The sequence below is a fragment of the Gavia stellata genome, chromosome 6 (assembly GCF_030936135.1).
Source record: "Gavia stellata isolate bGavSte3 chromosome 6, bGavSte3.hap2, whole genome shotgun sequence".
NCBI lineage: Eukaryota > Metazoa > Chordata > Aves > Gaviiformes > Gaviidae > Gavia > Gavia stellata.
The window spans coordinates 35,469,900-35,482,589 of NC_082599.1; the positions used below are offsets into that span (position 1 = coordinate 35,469,900).

The 12,690-nt window shown below is 43.2% G+C and overlaps 1 protein-coding gene across 1 annotated transcript in view; it reads right to left on the reverse strand.

The window, feature by feature from the left end:
• Positions 1 to 2,801: 2,801 nt before the first annotated feature.
• Positions 2,802 to 12,690, reverse strand: part of RAPGEF5 (Rap guanine nucleotide exchange factor 5) — a 167,387-nt gene continuing 157,498 nt past the window's right edge. Inside the window, exons 25-26 of the mRNA XM_059818853.1 lie at positions 12,096 to 12,150; positions 2,802 to 5,346 (exon numbers count right to left, since the gene is read on the reverse strand). Coding sequence (XP_059674836.1) covers positions 5,228 to 5,346; positions 12,096 to 12,150 — 174 coding nt within the window. The 3' untranslated portion in view covers positions 2,802 to 5,227. The remainder of the gene's footprint in view (positions 5,347 to 12,095; positions 12,151 to 12,690) is intronic.

Below are 12,690 nucleotides of genomic sequence, written 5' to 3' on the forward strand. Positions count from 1 at the left end.
CTATGGCAGGAGAGAGCAGGACTCCAGGGCAGACGCTGTGTGGCATGGAAGTCCACTGGGATGTGAAACACAGCAAATATTCAGGAGGTTTGTTTTATAGGCTGAGTGGTTTTTTTCCACCAAGGGAGTCCCCCCTACATAGGGTAGAGCAGTTGTCCCCATGCAGATCAGTCTCACTCTGTGCAGCAGGCTGTGCTGAGCCCAGAGCAAACTGCCCCCACCTGCTGCCTTTCACCTTCAGACAGCTCCTGTAAAACGGCTCATCAGAGGCCTCTCTAATCACGTCAGTTAAAATTCAGGTTCCGTTGAGCAGCTTAAATTGCAGGCCTTTGCCAATAAAACTCTTTTCAGTTGACAGGAATAGAGGAGCCCTGTTTGAATAGTTCAGTAAGATGGTCTGAAAGGACATCTGCAGTGCAGCAGCCTCTTCTCACGGCTCTTCTAGCACAGCTGGAGCTGTAGGGCAGCTATCCTCTGCTCTGCACCTTCCCATGTGCAAATTGTCTTAAAGGTATTGTCACTCTAGCTTCTTGTGACGACCTCCCAGCAAGGCTGATGGATAGAAGGAGAGCCCTTTGGTGCAAAGTTAGCTGCTTGCATGCAGCCGCATGTGGCTTAAAGTAATCCGGCTGACTAACTGCAACAGGTTAGGAGATACTCCCCAGGTCTCCTTCTGGGCTACACTGTGGGGAGCAATGATCTCCAATGAAGGGACAGTGATGAACAGCTGGGACTGTATATTCTTCAGCTTGCACATCTGTATCTGGAAAAGGATGTCTGGCTGTAAATTATCTTTAACCAACGTTATAGAGCCGAGTCAACAATTTTGGCTTGAACTGTTTCAACTATTACAGCTAAAATTCACCCCACCTGTATGTTAACACTGGCACAAACACTTTGTAGGTCAGGCTTGAGACTATTTAAGGTGCAGGCACTCAGAGGATTAAGTACTGCCTATTTGTAAAGCACTTCGAACAGACATCATGCTATAAGTACCAAATGTTGTTTCTCTATGAAATAGCCATGTTTGGCTTAGTAGTTCTCAGGGTTTACAAGTGGGAAGGGCAGCACAAGCCTCAGCTGCATTACAGCACACTCGCAGCCCATCATGGGCTCTGCCTTCCCCGTTGCAGACCAGGCGAGAGGAGGGAAGAGGAAACCGCGCTGGCAGGGACGCCAGATGAAAGGGGAAAGCATTGGCTGTCCTCAGTAAGAGGATCGAGTGCCGATAAGCAGACTCCAGAGGGTACGAAGATAGATTTACCCCTCCCCTCTCCCACAGGGACTTCGCATGATGGCTGCAGGCCCCTCTTAGACTGTGCTGTGATGATAAGGCACAGCTGAGACCCCATTAACATCATCTCTGCTTCTGAAACTACCTGGAATACATCGGTACCAGCAAATCCCACTGAGCAGAGATGAATGAGCAGCTCGGAACAGGGTCAGGCTCCCGAGCCTCTAACAGGCACACCCTGGTCTGCATCAGCCTTGCAAACACAGCCAGGGTTTGGGGAACTGAATGACTAGAAGTACGAGTATAAAATATTCCAGTTAGGAACAATAAGTACATGTGATATGCATGAAGGCACAGAGCCCAGACTTCATTAAGGTAGTATTTATATTTTGAAAAGCAATATTAAAAAACACTGGAAAATGCAAGATAAATGTAACAGTTGGTTCTACAAGTTTTAACCTTGTATTGCTTGGCCATTTTGACATATAAATTATTGCTTACTAGCTCTCATAAATACACAACACAGTAATATGTACAGAGGCAGACAAGCATGAAATATGAAAAGGAAAACATTGGCAACATTGATTCTGGTAAATCAGATTATTTCATACATACCAGGTCTCATAACGGTGGAAAACTACTAGCTGTAGTCCCTGAGAAGTTAGCTAAATACCTTGATTTGGGGTTTTCTATTTTATTACTTTTAATGCAAGCTGACAGCATTATGGCACTCAGAGAGAATGAAACAGACAGGTGTTCTTACCTCAGCTCACTGACTTCATCCCAGTATTTCTTAATAGTGTAATAAGATGACAATAAATAGGCTATGCAAATAAATATTACTCTGGTAAATGTTTAGTATTTACACCTTTCTTCGTAATTTTACAGCAGCACGTCTTATTATTTCTGATAACTTTTTTTTTTGCCACTGTCATGCAAATGCAATTTATTTCTATCTGAGACAGGGTTGGAATCAAAAAGATGTGTCATAGAAGCATCTAAATTTGATGCAACAAAATCCCAAATCAAACAGGTATAAAGTGACCCAGCTTTTTCCTTTACTCTAATTACTCCTCCTAGCTACTAAGGAAAATATGCAGAGTATTTAACCCCAGGTGTGACTGTGATAAACTGAACTTACAAGATTCATGGATTTTATCCTATGTAACATAATTGTGCTATTGAAGAATTTAAAAAAAAAAAAAAAAAAATCACACAGCATCACCAGTGCTGGACCCTGGCAGAGGCTGTGTAGTGTCCCCCTCTTTCACAGGGTTTATTTCTAGTTCTCCTCCCAACCACCACTCTTCCAAACTGCTTGCCAGTCTGCAGCCCAGCTCTGCAATGTTTCACCTGTTGAATGAAGACTCTGATGGGCCTTCTTTATTAGACATATTAGCTACAGATTTGGACTATTTACCTTTCCTTTACAGTAACAGTTATAATATCAATATTTTCAATGTGAGATTGATGCATCCAATTTGGCCCCTCAGACCAGAAAATCACATCCTAATTATACAGGCCACTATGAAAACTAGTTTGTAAAGTTTTAAACTTTAGCCACAGATAATGAGGTTAATGCTGGCTATGTGCCTTCAAACTGAGTTTATGCCTGCTGCAAGGAGTAAACAACACTTGATTTAGTATAGTTACAGCTGTGCAGATAGCCACTACCTCAGCTGGCTTGAAGCCTAATGGTACAAGCTACCCCATCCATCTACTTCAACCAGTTTGAATTGGCAGAGTGAGGAGCCCTCAAGGTGGCTCTAGCATGCTTTCAAATCAAAGCCTGAGCATAGAGTGATCTTTCTACTTCTGTTTCATTTTTTCTTTCTTTTTTTCCCCTTTCTTTAATTTCCTTGTCTTTTATTCTTCTCTGGCACCCCTGCTGCTTCATCAGCACTAACTACCAAAACAGAGCCAAATGCAGTGAACTGGGAAACAGGCTCACTTTCTCACCCTGAATACCTTCTCATGCTCCCTCTCCCACAGATTTCAAGAGAACAACTTGTGGACTGGAGTGTTAACACCACACGAGCTAAAGCATGCAGGCTGGTCTACATACAGGCTCCTAAAAATAATGCCACAGTAACAAGATTTCACAAGGTGGAGCTCAAAAACCAGCAAACCACCCAGGTAACGCATCTAGGGTGGGGATTCAGGGAATGCTGTAGCCAGAGGAAGAACTGCAATAACACAAGCAGCAAATTGTATCTGGTTTGTGTTCTTACACTGCAGAAAGGAGCCCACCGCAGCTAGTTTCCTCATCTGAACAGTTTTGGTCTGTTTGCACAAAAGAGTTATTTACAATATGTGCAGTCACATCTACAGAAGAACATAGGAAATTTTTACTCCATGGCCAGCAAGAGTTTATTTTTTTTTCTTTTTACTGGGTAAAAAGATGATTTTTTTTTTCTAAAAAAAAATCATATAGTATTTGATAATAACAAAGTACAAGCAAATACATTTCTGAAACACCTGTTTCCTTTACAATAGATCTATACAGTATTTCACAGATGGGAAAATCAAATGCATTCTACAGATTCCCCCACAGACTACTTGTTAAAGCTGCTTTTTTTTTAATCCCTTCAAACCAGAGATAACACAATGATGAAAAGCATGCTACTTCAGTATTCCCACATTTCAGTAAAGGGGCATTTTCTTGGAAGTCTTCCTCACGTGGAAAATATACAATAGAGATGGGAAAGCAATGCAACGTCCTCCCTGCTCTGCAAAGTGACTGTTACTGTGAGTCAGCGTACAAACACGTGCTAGACTGCGCAGCACACTGCACATTGCCTGTGGCATTCACTAGATTATTTCAGGGTAACTATTTCAGGGCAACTTCTTAGCACTGAAAACCAGAGCTACAGTGGTGGTGGTGCTTAGTTGTAGATCAACTGTAGACAAGACTTCAGAAATGCTGCTTCAGTACGTGCCCAGAAGTAGTACTTTTAGCTACATGAGAATTGGCTAGGGGCGGGGTGTGAGAGGGACAGAAGCACTAAAGGGACCCTAATGCTGACAGCCCGGTGTGTATGCAGGTAATTACGCTGGTACCCTGTAAGGTGTACCCTTTTGTTCTTCAAAAACTAGAAGCGTGTGCAAGTTAGGTGAAGTTTCACCTGCTGAAACAGTATTTCCAGGAGGTGAGTTAGGAATGTAGGTGGACCTAGGCATTGCCTCTGAATAGACACCAAGGAGGCTGTAATCCAAGCAGAAAACAAAGCTCCTGCTGTAGTAATTTATCACACGTTAACTGCAGGAGCTGGTGCTAAATCTGAGATAACTGGAAAGGAAGAAAATAACATGTTTTCAGTGTACAAACAACTGTGTCCATAAATTGCAACAAAAGCGGATTGGCTCTTACAGTGTGTTTTATAAAGCGGATTCTTAAGGGGCCATAACAGCGTTAACTGTTTACTGCTGACCTCCACATCACGACACACTCTTCAGTTTCATCTGGTGCGCTGTCTTTTTACTTTCCCATTCCTCATTGTCCACACTTATCTCAAATAAGATGCTCCAGTGGACTCAGGGGAGCTGCACGGATTGCACAGTATTTTTGGCAACAATACTTTGGCAGCCTTGAATTAGTGAGGTACATTCTGTGGTGAACTGAGAATCAATCCCCTTGCAGCATGTTGTTTGCTGAAATGTTTTGCTGCTGTGACACGGCGTTTCCTTTCATTCTAATACTGGCAGAAGCTACGCTGAACCAAACAATATTTTCACAGAAACCAAGCTCCTGAGCTCAAAGGATGCTGCTCCGCTCCCTCCCGTCCCGGTGACCAGCGGGGATGGCACCAAACTTGCCCTGCAACTCTGTGAGCATCTCCTTTGCTGGCTCTTGCCTGATTTTCCTGCGCATGTTGTGTGAGCTACTGATAAAACTCAGTAAACTGTTCTTATATAGGGAAGCAACATGCTTGGCATAAACATTCACTTAATTCAAAGTGCTGCAGTTACACGGTTATATGAAGCTGTGTACGCTCACACTCGCGGCTCTATCCTGTGAGAAAGCTCAAAGAGAGCTTGCTGGTTGTCGATGACATGCAGGTGATGGACGTATGGCTTCAGCTCATGATGCTCTTTTGAAGGAACTTCATTGCCTGCAAGACAGGAGAAAGGGGATGGATCAGAAAGCCATGCCTTGCGTGCTCCTCTGTCCTGTCCGCTACAAAGTCCCTGGTGTGCCCACTTGCCAGGTGCTAGACAGTCAGAAAAAAGATGGCCAGTGATCCAAAGGACTTGCTGTTTAAGTGCAATGCATGAGGTAACAGTTAGATGCAGAGAAGGGCAAAAGAAAGAAAAAAGCAGGCAATCCTGGGCAGTCAGCGTGCACAAAGGAGGGAACAAGTGTACGGGAAGAAGCTGACTCTTCCCAAGTGGAAGATTTACTACTGCTGGCAGTACAAGCAGTCTGTCCCTTGTAAAGGTGCTTCAAGGTTTCCTTTGTGCCACTCTGACAGCACAACGGGCCCTTGAGCAGGGGTGGGCGACCCAGCCTGTGACTTTTAAACAGCCTTAACACAAGTACACAAGGCAGCAGACCCCCAGCCATTTCCTCTGGAGCAGGTGAAAGGTGACAGTGCAGCAGACGGGTACGAAAGATCTTCAAAGCTGCTCTGACAGGCCCCTGCATTTTGATCTGTTATGCTTTTGATTTCTTACCTAGTAACAGAGACAAGAGTCATGCTGGTATGGGACTTTACATGGCAAGAGGAATTAGCTGTGTAACAGACAAATTGAAGGGTGGCTTGAATAGCAGATGTTTTCTGTTACAAGCTTTATGCCCGACATCAGCTTGTGGGAACTTGCTGCCTGTGAAACCCTTTTTGCTGGTGAAACCCGCATTGCTGGTGACCAGCAGAAGTGGAAAAGGCACAGCTAAGCCCATGGCCACCAAGACCCATCAAGACAGGCAGAGAAAGCAACCAGATACATTTCCCACACGTTGCTGACTGCTGACAAACGAGCGAAGGTTGGAGAGCTCTGTTCTAGTCCATGTCCTCAAGGAATTTTTAAGAACATTACCATAAATTAAAAAAGAAAACGCTCAAAATTCCCCAACCCAATCAGCTTAACTCGCACACTCCCTCCCTCTCCTTTGTTTCATCGTCATCCTTTTCTCCACGCTCTCCAGCTACACAAGAAGCTTTCCAGGAACCGACCACCTCACTTGTTTCTGAAGAGCGCTGTATGATGCTGTGTAGGTAACGTGGGATGCCAACACAGCCAGTTCTGTGTGTGGCTGCTAACGGGGCTCCCGGGCAGCTATTTTTAGGAGCTATTTCTGAGCAGCTATCTGACTTGAGAAATGTGTGAGAGAACGGGACGACATGATAAATTTTTGTCGGGATACAGAGATGACCTTTCCGTTCTGAGGGAATAGGATCCCAGCAGCTGTGCTGAACGTACTGAAAAACATTTGTATTTCTCATCAACACCTGAAATGACAAAAGCTTGAATTATGTTATTTGTTCAGGCTGCTTTGCCCAGTTTTGGAAACGCTATTATTTGTTTTCAGGATTTAGGATATACAAGTATTATTTCCATTAAAGACGCATTTCAGTGTTGCTTGGGACCTAACCAGTTTCTAATCCAGAAAGATTCTGACCTGTAAGCTTAATACACACGATACAGTTCATAAACAATAATAATATTGCTTGCTTAGTTTTGTTTGAATTCTATCCTACAGTAAGACGCCTGCTGCTCTTAGGCCAATCTGGGAGTTGATGCAGTAGAAAGATTCACATTCCTAAGAGCAAAATAAGCCCACTAGAAAAGGAAACTGTCCATAAAGTCTCATATTCAGTGAATGCATTTCATGCCTAAACGAATTTAAGGAAAAAAAAAAGTGCCTACAGGGATGTCTGTATAAGCTGCTTTTTAAACGCCAGCTTCACAATAAATCAAGTCTGTGGTAAAATAAAATAACAATCACATACTTCAAACTCCCAGATTATATGATAAATCTCAGGTATTAACCTTGGATTTATGTTGCAATGCTTACAAAACCACTTGGAGAAAAAAAGAAAAAAGCAAAAATGAGATGAAAGATTTGCAAAGAAGCTGCAAAAATAATTCACATCATTAAAAGGAACCAATGCTACCATTTTACAATGCCAAATAAAAGACATTCTAACCTAGAGAGACATGGTTCGGCTTAATCAATATTTCCTTCAGTATCTGGTTTAACAGAATAAAAACAAACGGCATGTCCTTCACCCTCTCCCCCTCTTCTATACATATATCAAAATAACACAAGAACCATAATGCTAAGCAGCCTTTGTTTAAAAAAAAGACTGTACATACGCAAGGTAATTCTATAGAACAAATGTTCAGCAAAGTTCTCCAAGGTACATGTATTTATACACAAAACTACTATTATTAGTATTATTCTTTTTGTCCAAGTCCATGCTAACAGCTGCTGAAAATTCAGCTGGCAAAAAGAAACTATTCAAGCTCTTTTTCACCAAGGCTGTAGCACAGTTCTGAACGTTTCTTTGGAAAAGAGGTTTTAGTGGCCTCAGTAAATGACATGTATGGTGTGTTTGGCTTAAAAACTCCAACCACTTCTAAAGTAGTGTTGTGTTTGTCCCCTTCCTGTGTTTAACCTCTCTGCAGAGAATGAGAAATGCTGAGAAGGAGGAAAACAAGGTTTCTCCTCTGTGAGCAGCAGAACAAAGCAAGCTGGGGTCTTCTGACATGGTTCTTTAGAGTTGGATTCTCTGGCAGATAATAAGGTGAAAACACAAAAGAAGAAAAAGCCTTTCATGCAGCTGAGGCACTCATGACTGTTCCTATCAGCATAGATCCTCCAGTGTTGTGCTGGTTTTGGCTGGGATAGAGTTAATTTTCTTCATAGTAGCTAGTATAGGGCTGTGTTTTGGATTAGTACTAAAAACAGTATTGATACACAGGGATGTTTTAGTTACTGCTGAGCAGTGCTTACACAGAGTCAAGGCCTTTTCTGCTTCTCACACCGCCCCGCCAGCAAGTAGGCTGGGGGTGCACAAGAAGTTGGGAGGGGATACAGCCGGGACAGCTGACCCCAACTGACCAAAGGGATATTCCATACCATATGATGTCATGCTCAGTATATAAACTAGGGGGAAGGCTGGCCGGGGGACCACTGCTTGGGCTGGGCATCGGTCGGAGGGTGGTGAGCAATTGTTTTCATTTGCATCACTTGCCTTTCTTGTTTGTTGTTGTTTTCATTACAATTTTTATTATCATCATTATTATTATTATTTTACTTCATTTCATTTATTAAACTGTTTTTGTCTCAACCCACGAGTTTTCTCGCTTTTACTTTTCCTATTCTCTCCCCCATCCCACTGGGGCAGGGGGGGAGTGAGCGAGCGGCTGTGTGGTGCTTAGTTGCCAGCTGGGCTTAAACCACGACAGTCCTTTTTGGCGCCCAACGTGGGGCTCGAAGGGTTTGAGATAATAACAGATTCAACAGAACTTATTAGAAGGGGTTTCTATCTGTTAAAAGTTACAGGTCACAATATTGATTCATCTGTTCTTGACATTAGTTTATTTGATCTGCACCATGCTCTTTTTTCTGCTGTACCTGTTAAAGATTGGCATTGGTTTTTTCGGTTTGCTGTGCTCTTTAGTGATTAGTGGTATTTTGCCTGGGAGATTTGTTTTTAAAACACTGACCTTGAGCTGGGTACTCTGGTATTTGGTCTCTGCACTGAAGCCATTACTGTACTTCGGGTACCATCTCATGGAGATTTTTAACAATTATACTTCTTCCTCTGAGAGGTTTTTTGAGGAGGAAATACAGAACGGCACCCTTGCTACCTTCTTCTGTGACGTTGTCTCCCTCGTTACGACGACTTCTCAGTATCTTGAACATCCTTGGGTAGTTAAAATACTTCTATTGGCATTTCTAAGAAATATTGCTTCAGTTTTGTCTAAGGTTAACAAGCAATTTAGGAATATGACCCAGGCTCCGCGAGAGCATGGTCATGGGTGGCACGGCATGTGGGAAAATATGGGCAGGTATCTAGAGAACTTCTCACCTCCAATGTTCTGGAACTTCACTCCTGAACAACTACAGGATCCTGATGAAGTGGTAGAATGTTTGAGAAAAAAATGCTGTGGCTATTCCAAAGAGGCACATCTTACTGCACTGTGCTGGGCCCTGGCCAGCATCTACCAAACACTGCTCGATACTACGCAGTACCCCCAGGAGGAAGAGAGGGGAAACAAACCAACAGACACCGTGGCTAAACCAGGCACTGTATCAGTCGCCCCTATAACCAAAAAGAAACAGTGGAAGCGGAAATCAACTCGTTTAGTAAGGGATGAAGAAGCTTCTCCTAAGAGGGAGCAGGAGAAAGAATCAGAAGAGGCAGCCTGTTCTGTGGCAGAGCAATCACAAGAACAGGAGGAGGAAGAGACTGAGATAATCAATGAGACAGAAACCACCCGATCCCTATCCCTAAGTGAGCTGCGAGATATGCGAAAAGATTTTAGCCGTCAACCAGGTGAGCTAATTCTCAGCTGGTTGCTTCGATGCTGGGATATTGGGGCTAGTAGTCAGGAATTAGAGGGTAAGGAAGCCTGGCAAGTTGATTATATCACACTACCACGAACCCGCCACGGGAAGCAGTATGTGCTTACAATGGTGGAAGCAACTACTGGATGGTTGGAAACATACCCCGTGAACCATGCCACTGCCCGGAACACTATCTTGGGCCTTGAAAAGCAAGTTTTATGGCGACACGGCACCCCTGAAAGAATTGAATCCGACAATGGGACTCATTTCCGAAACAATCTCATTAACACCTGGGCCAAGGAGCATGGCATTGACTGGGTGTATCACATCCCCTACCATGCACCAGCCTCTGGGAAAATTGAACGATACAACGCACTGTTAAAAACTACACTGAAAGCAATGGGTGCTGGGACATTCAAGCATTGGGATACACATTTAGCAGAAGCCACTTGGCTAGTTAACACTAGAGGCTCTGCCAGTCGACCTGGCCCTGCCCAATCAAAACCCCTGCGCACTGTGGAAGGAGATAAGATTCCTGTGGTACATATAAAGAATTTGCTGGGAAAAACAGTTTGGGTTATTCCTTCCTCAGGAAAGGGTAAACCTATTCGTGGGGTGGTTTCTGCTCAAGGACCTGGTTGCACTTGGTGGGTAATGCAGAAGAATGGGGAAGTCCAGTGCATACCTCAAGGTGATTTAATTCTGGGTGAAACTAATCCATGATTTGAGTTATATGTTACAGGAATTACTATAGCAGGAACCACCTGAACCAATGAAGGACAAGTCTTACAAGAAGCAGTGCAGGTGCAGCAGTGACCTGACCTGAGCTGGCTGTGGTGCCCAATAACTCCATGCAATACAACACCTCTTCTGTCCTGAGTGACCACCATAACAGATGGAGCCCAAAGTCATGGACTAAATGAACTCAATGGACATTTTGTGGACATTTGTGGATATTTATGGACACTTCACAGACATTTCACAGGAGTGATCCATAGACTAAGGAAATGATATCTGTACACTATATCAAAGGATGGGAAGGATGATGGTAGGAGAGAATGTATTGGATAGTGTGCTATCTGAGTATGACATAAATGGTATGGAATAAAGGGTGGAGAATGTGCTGGTTTTGGCTGGGATAGAGTTAATTTTCTTCATAGTAGCTAGTATAGGGCTGTGTTTTGGATTTGTACTAAAAACAGTACTGATACACAGGGATGTTTTAGTTACTGCTGAGCAGTGCTTACACAGAGTCAAGGCCTTTTCTGCTTCTCACACCGCCCCGCCAGCAAGTAGGCTGGGGGTGCACAAGAAGTTGGGAGGGGATACAGCCGGGACAGCTGACCCCAACTGACCAAAGGGATATTCCATACCATATGATGTCATGCTCAGTATATAAACTAGGGGGAAGGCTGGCCAGGGGACCACTGCTTGGGCTGGGCATCAGTCGGAGGGTGGTGAGCAATTGTTTTCATTTGCATCACTTGCCTTTCTTGTTTGTTGTTGTTTTCATTACAATTTTTATTATCATTATTATTATTATTATTTTACTTCATTTCATTTATTAAACTGTTTTTGTCTCAACCCACGAGTTTTCTCGCTTTTACTTTTCCTATTCTCTCCCCTATCCCACTGGGGCAGGGGGGGAGTGAGCGAGCGGCTGTGTGGTGCTTAGTTGCCAGCTGGGCTTAAACCACGACAAGTGTCTAAACCAGGGAGAGCTCTATTTGCAGGCTTTCCCTAGCAGAGGTACTAACACAACCTCCTCTTTTCTACCTAGTCAACTACTTTCATGAAACCGACAGGATCTTAGTATCTTCAAGACTTCTACCATTTTGTGAAATGTCCTTAAGAGCCCAAACTAAGCAAAAAATTGCTGTTGGTGAAAAGCCAAATGAAAAGTCACGATGATGAATACCATCTTTTAGCTACTGGAAGCCAAGACAGCTGTGAATCCATTACCAAAACACAAAGACTAGCAGCAGACTGAGGTAATTCAGTTACAGCTGGGTAAGTGAGAAATAGCAGCATACACCAGAGGCCTCCATTATTAAGTGCACCTGGCACAGATCTAACACAGTATTTTGAAAAGGTGATAATTTTTACAGCAAAATCATTTATAAAAAAATTTGAAACTGTTTCTACGAGCATTTTGTAAAGTACAACTTCATCCAGCTGTGGTTACTACTATGTTGACCTTCCAACAATGATGCCCTCTGTTTAACCAATTGGCAACCATGTTTTGCTGCTGTGGTAAACCTGAACAAGTGGAAAGAAAGCAAAAAACACCAAACCCTCAAGGCTGTACAAAGGCAAAATAAATAGCAAATTTAGGCTACTCACCAAACTGGTTATTTCTGCAATGTCTCAACGACCGAACAGTATCTGCAATCATGTGCTGCAAAGACAAAATGTAAAAAACATCAGTGCAAAAATCTGAGATAGATTCTGTCATTAGAAAGGCCTGAAAAAAATCTCCTTGCCCTATGCTGGACGGCAAAAAGCAACTGTAGTAAAGTAGAAAATGAAGACAGCAGGAGAAAGACTTTGCTCTTTGTCTTAGTGATAATATATGATGAAACAGGGTTAGTCTAGAAGGTCCTTACTGATATCAGACAGATTAAATGAAAACAACTCCCTAAGAGCCCAGGGGAAGTGGTAATGAAAAATAGCCAAACAATCACTTATTTTTGTTCCCATGTCTTTTATTAAACTGAAAGCCTACAGCAGGGAAGTCCTGTGGACTGGGCGGATGTTTCTGGGTTCAAGCCCCAGCTTTAGCGCATTATCCAGGGTATTCGGTAGCCAGCAACCTCCCCTTCTGTCTCCAGGGTTGTCTAATTAGACTGTGGCACAGACTACACCTTAACGTATACTTGTACAATGCCTAGCACAATCAGGCACCAGTATCACCTAGGCAGTTTTCTGCAGTATGATA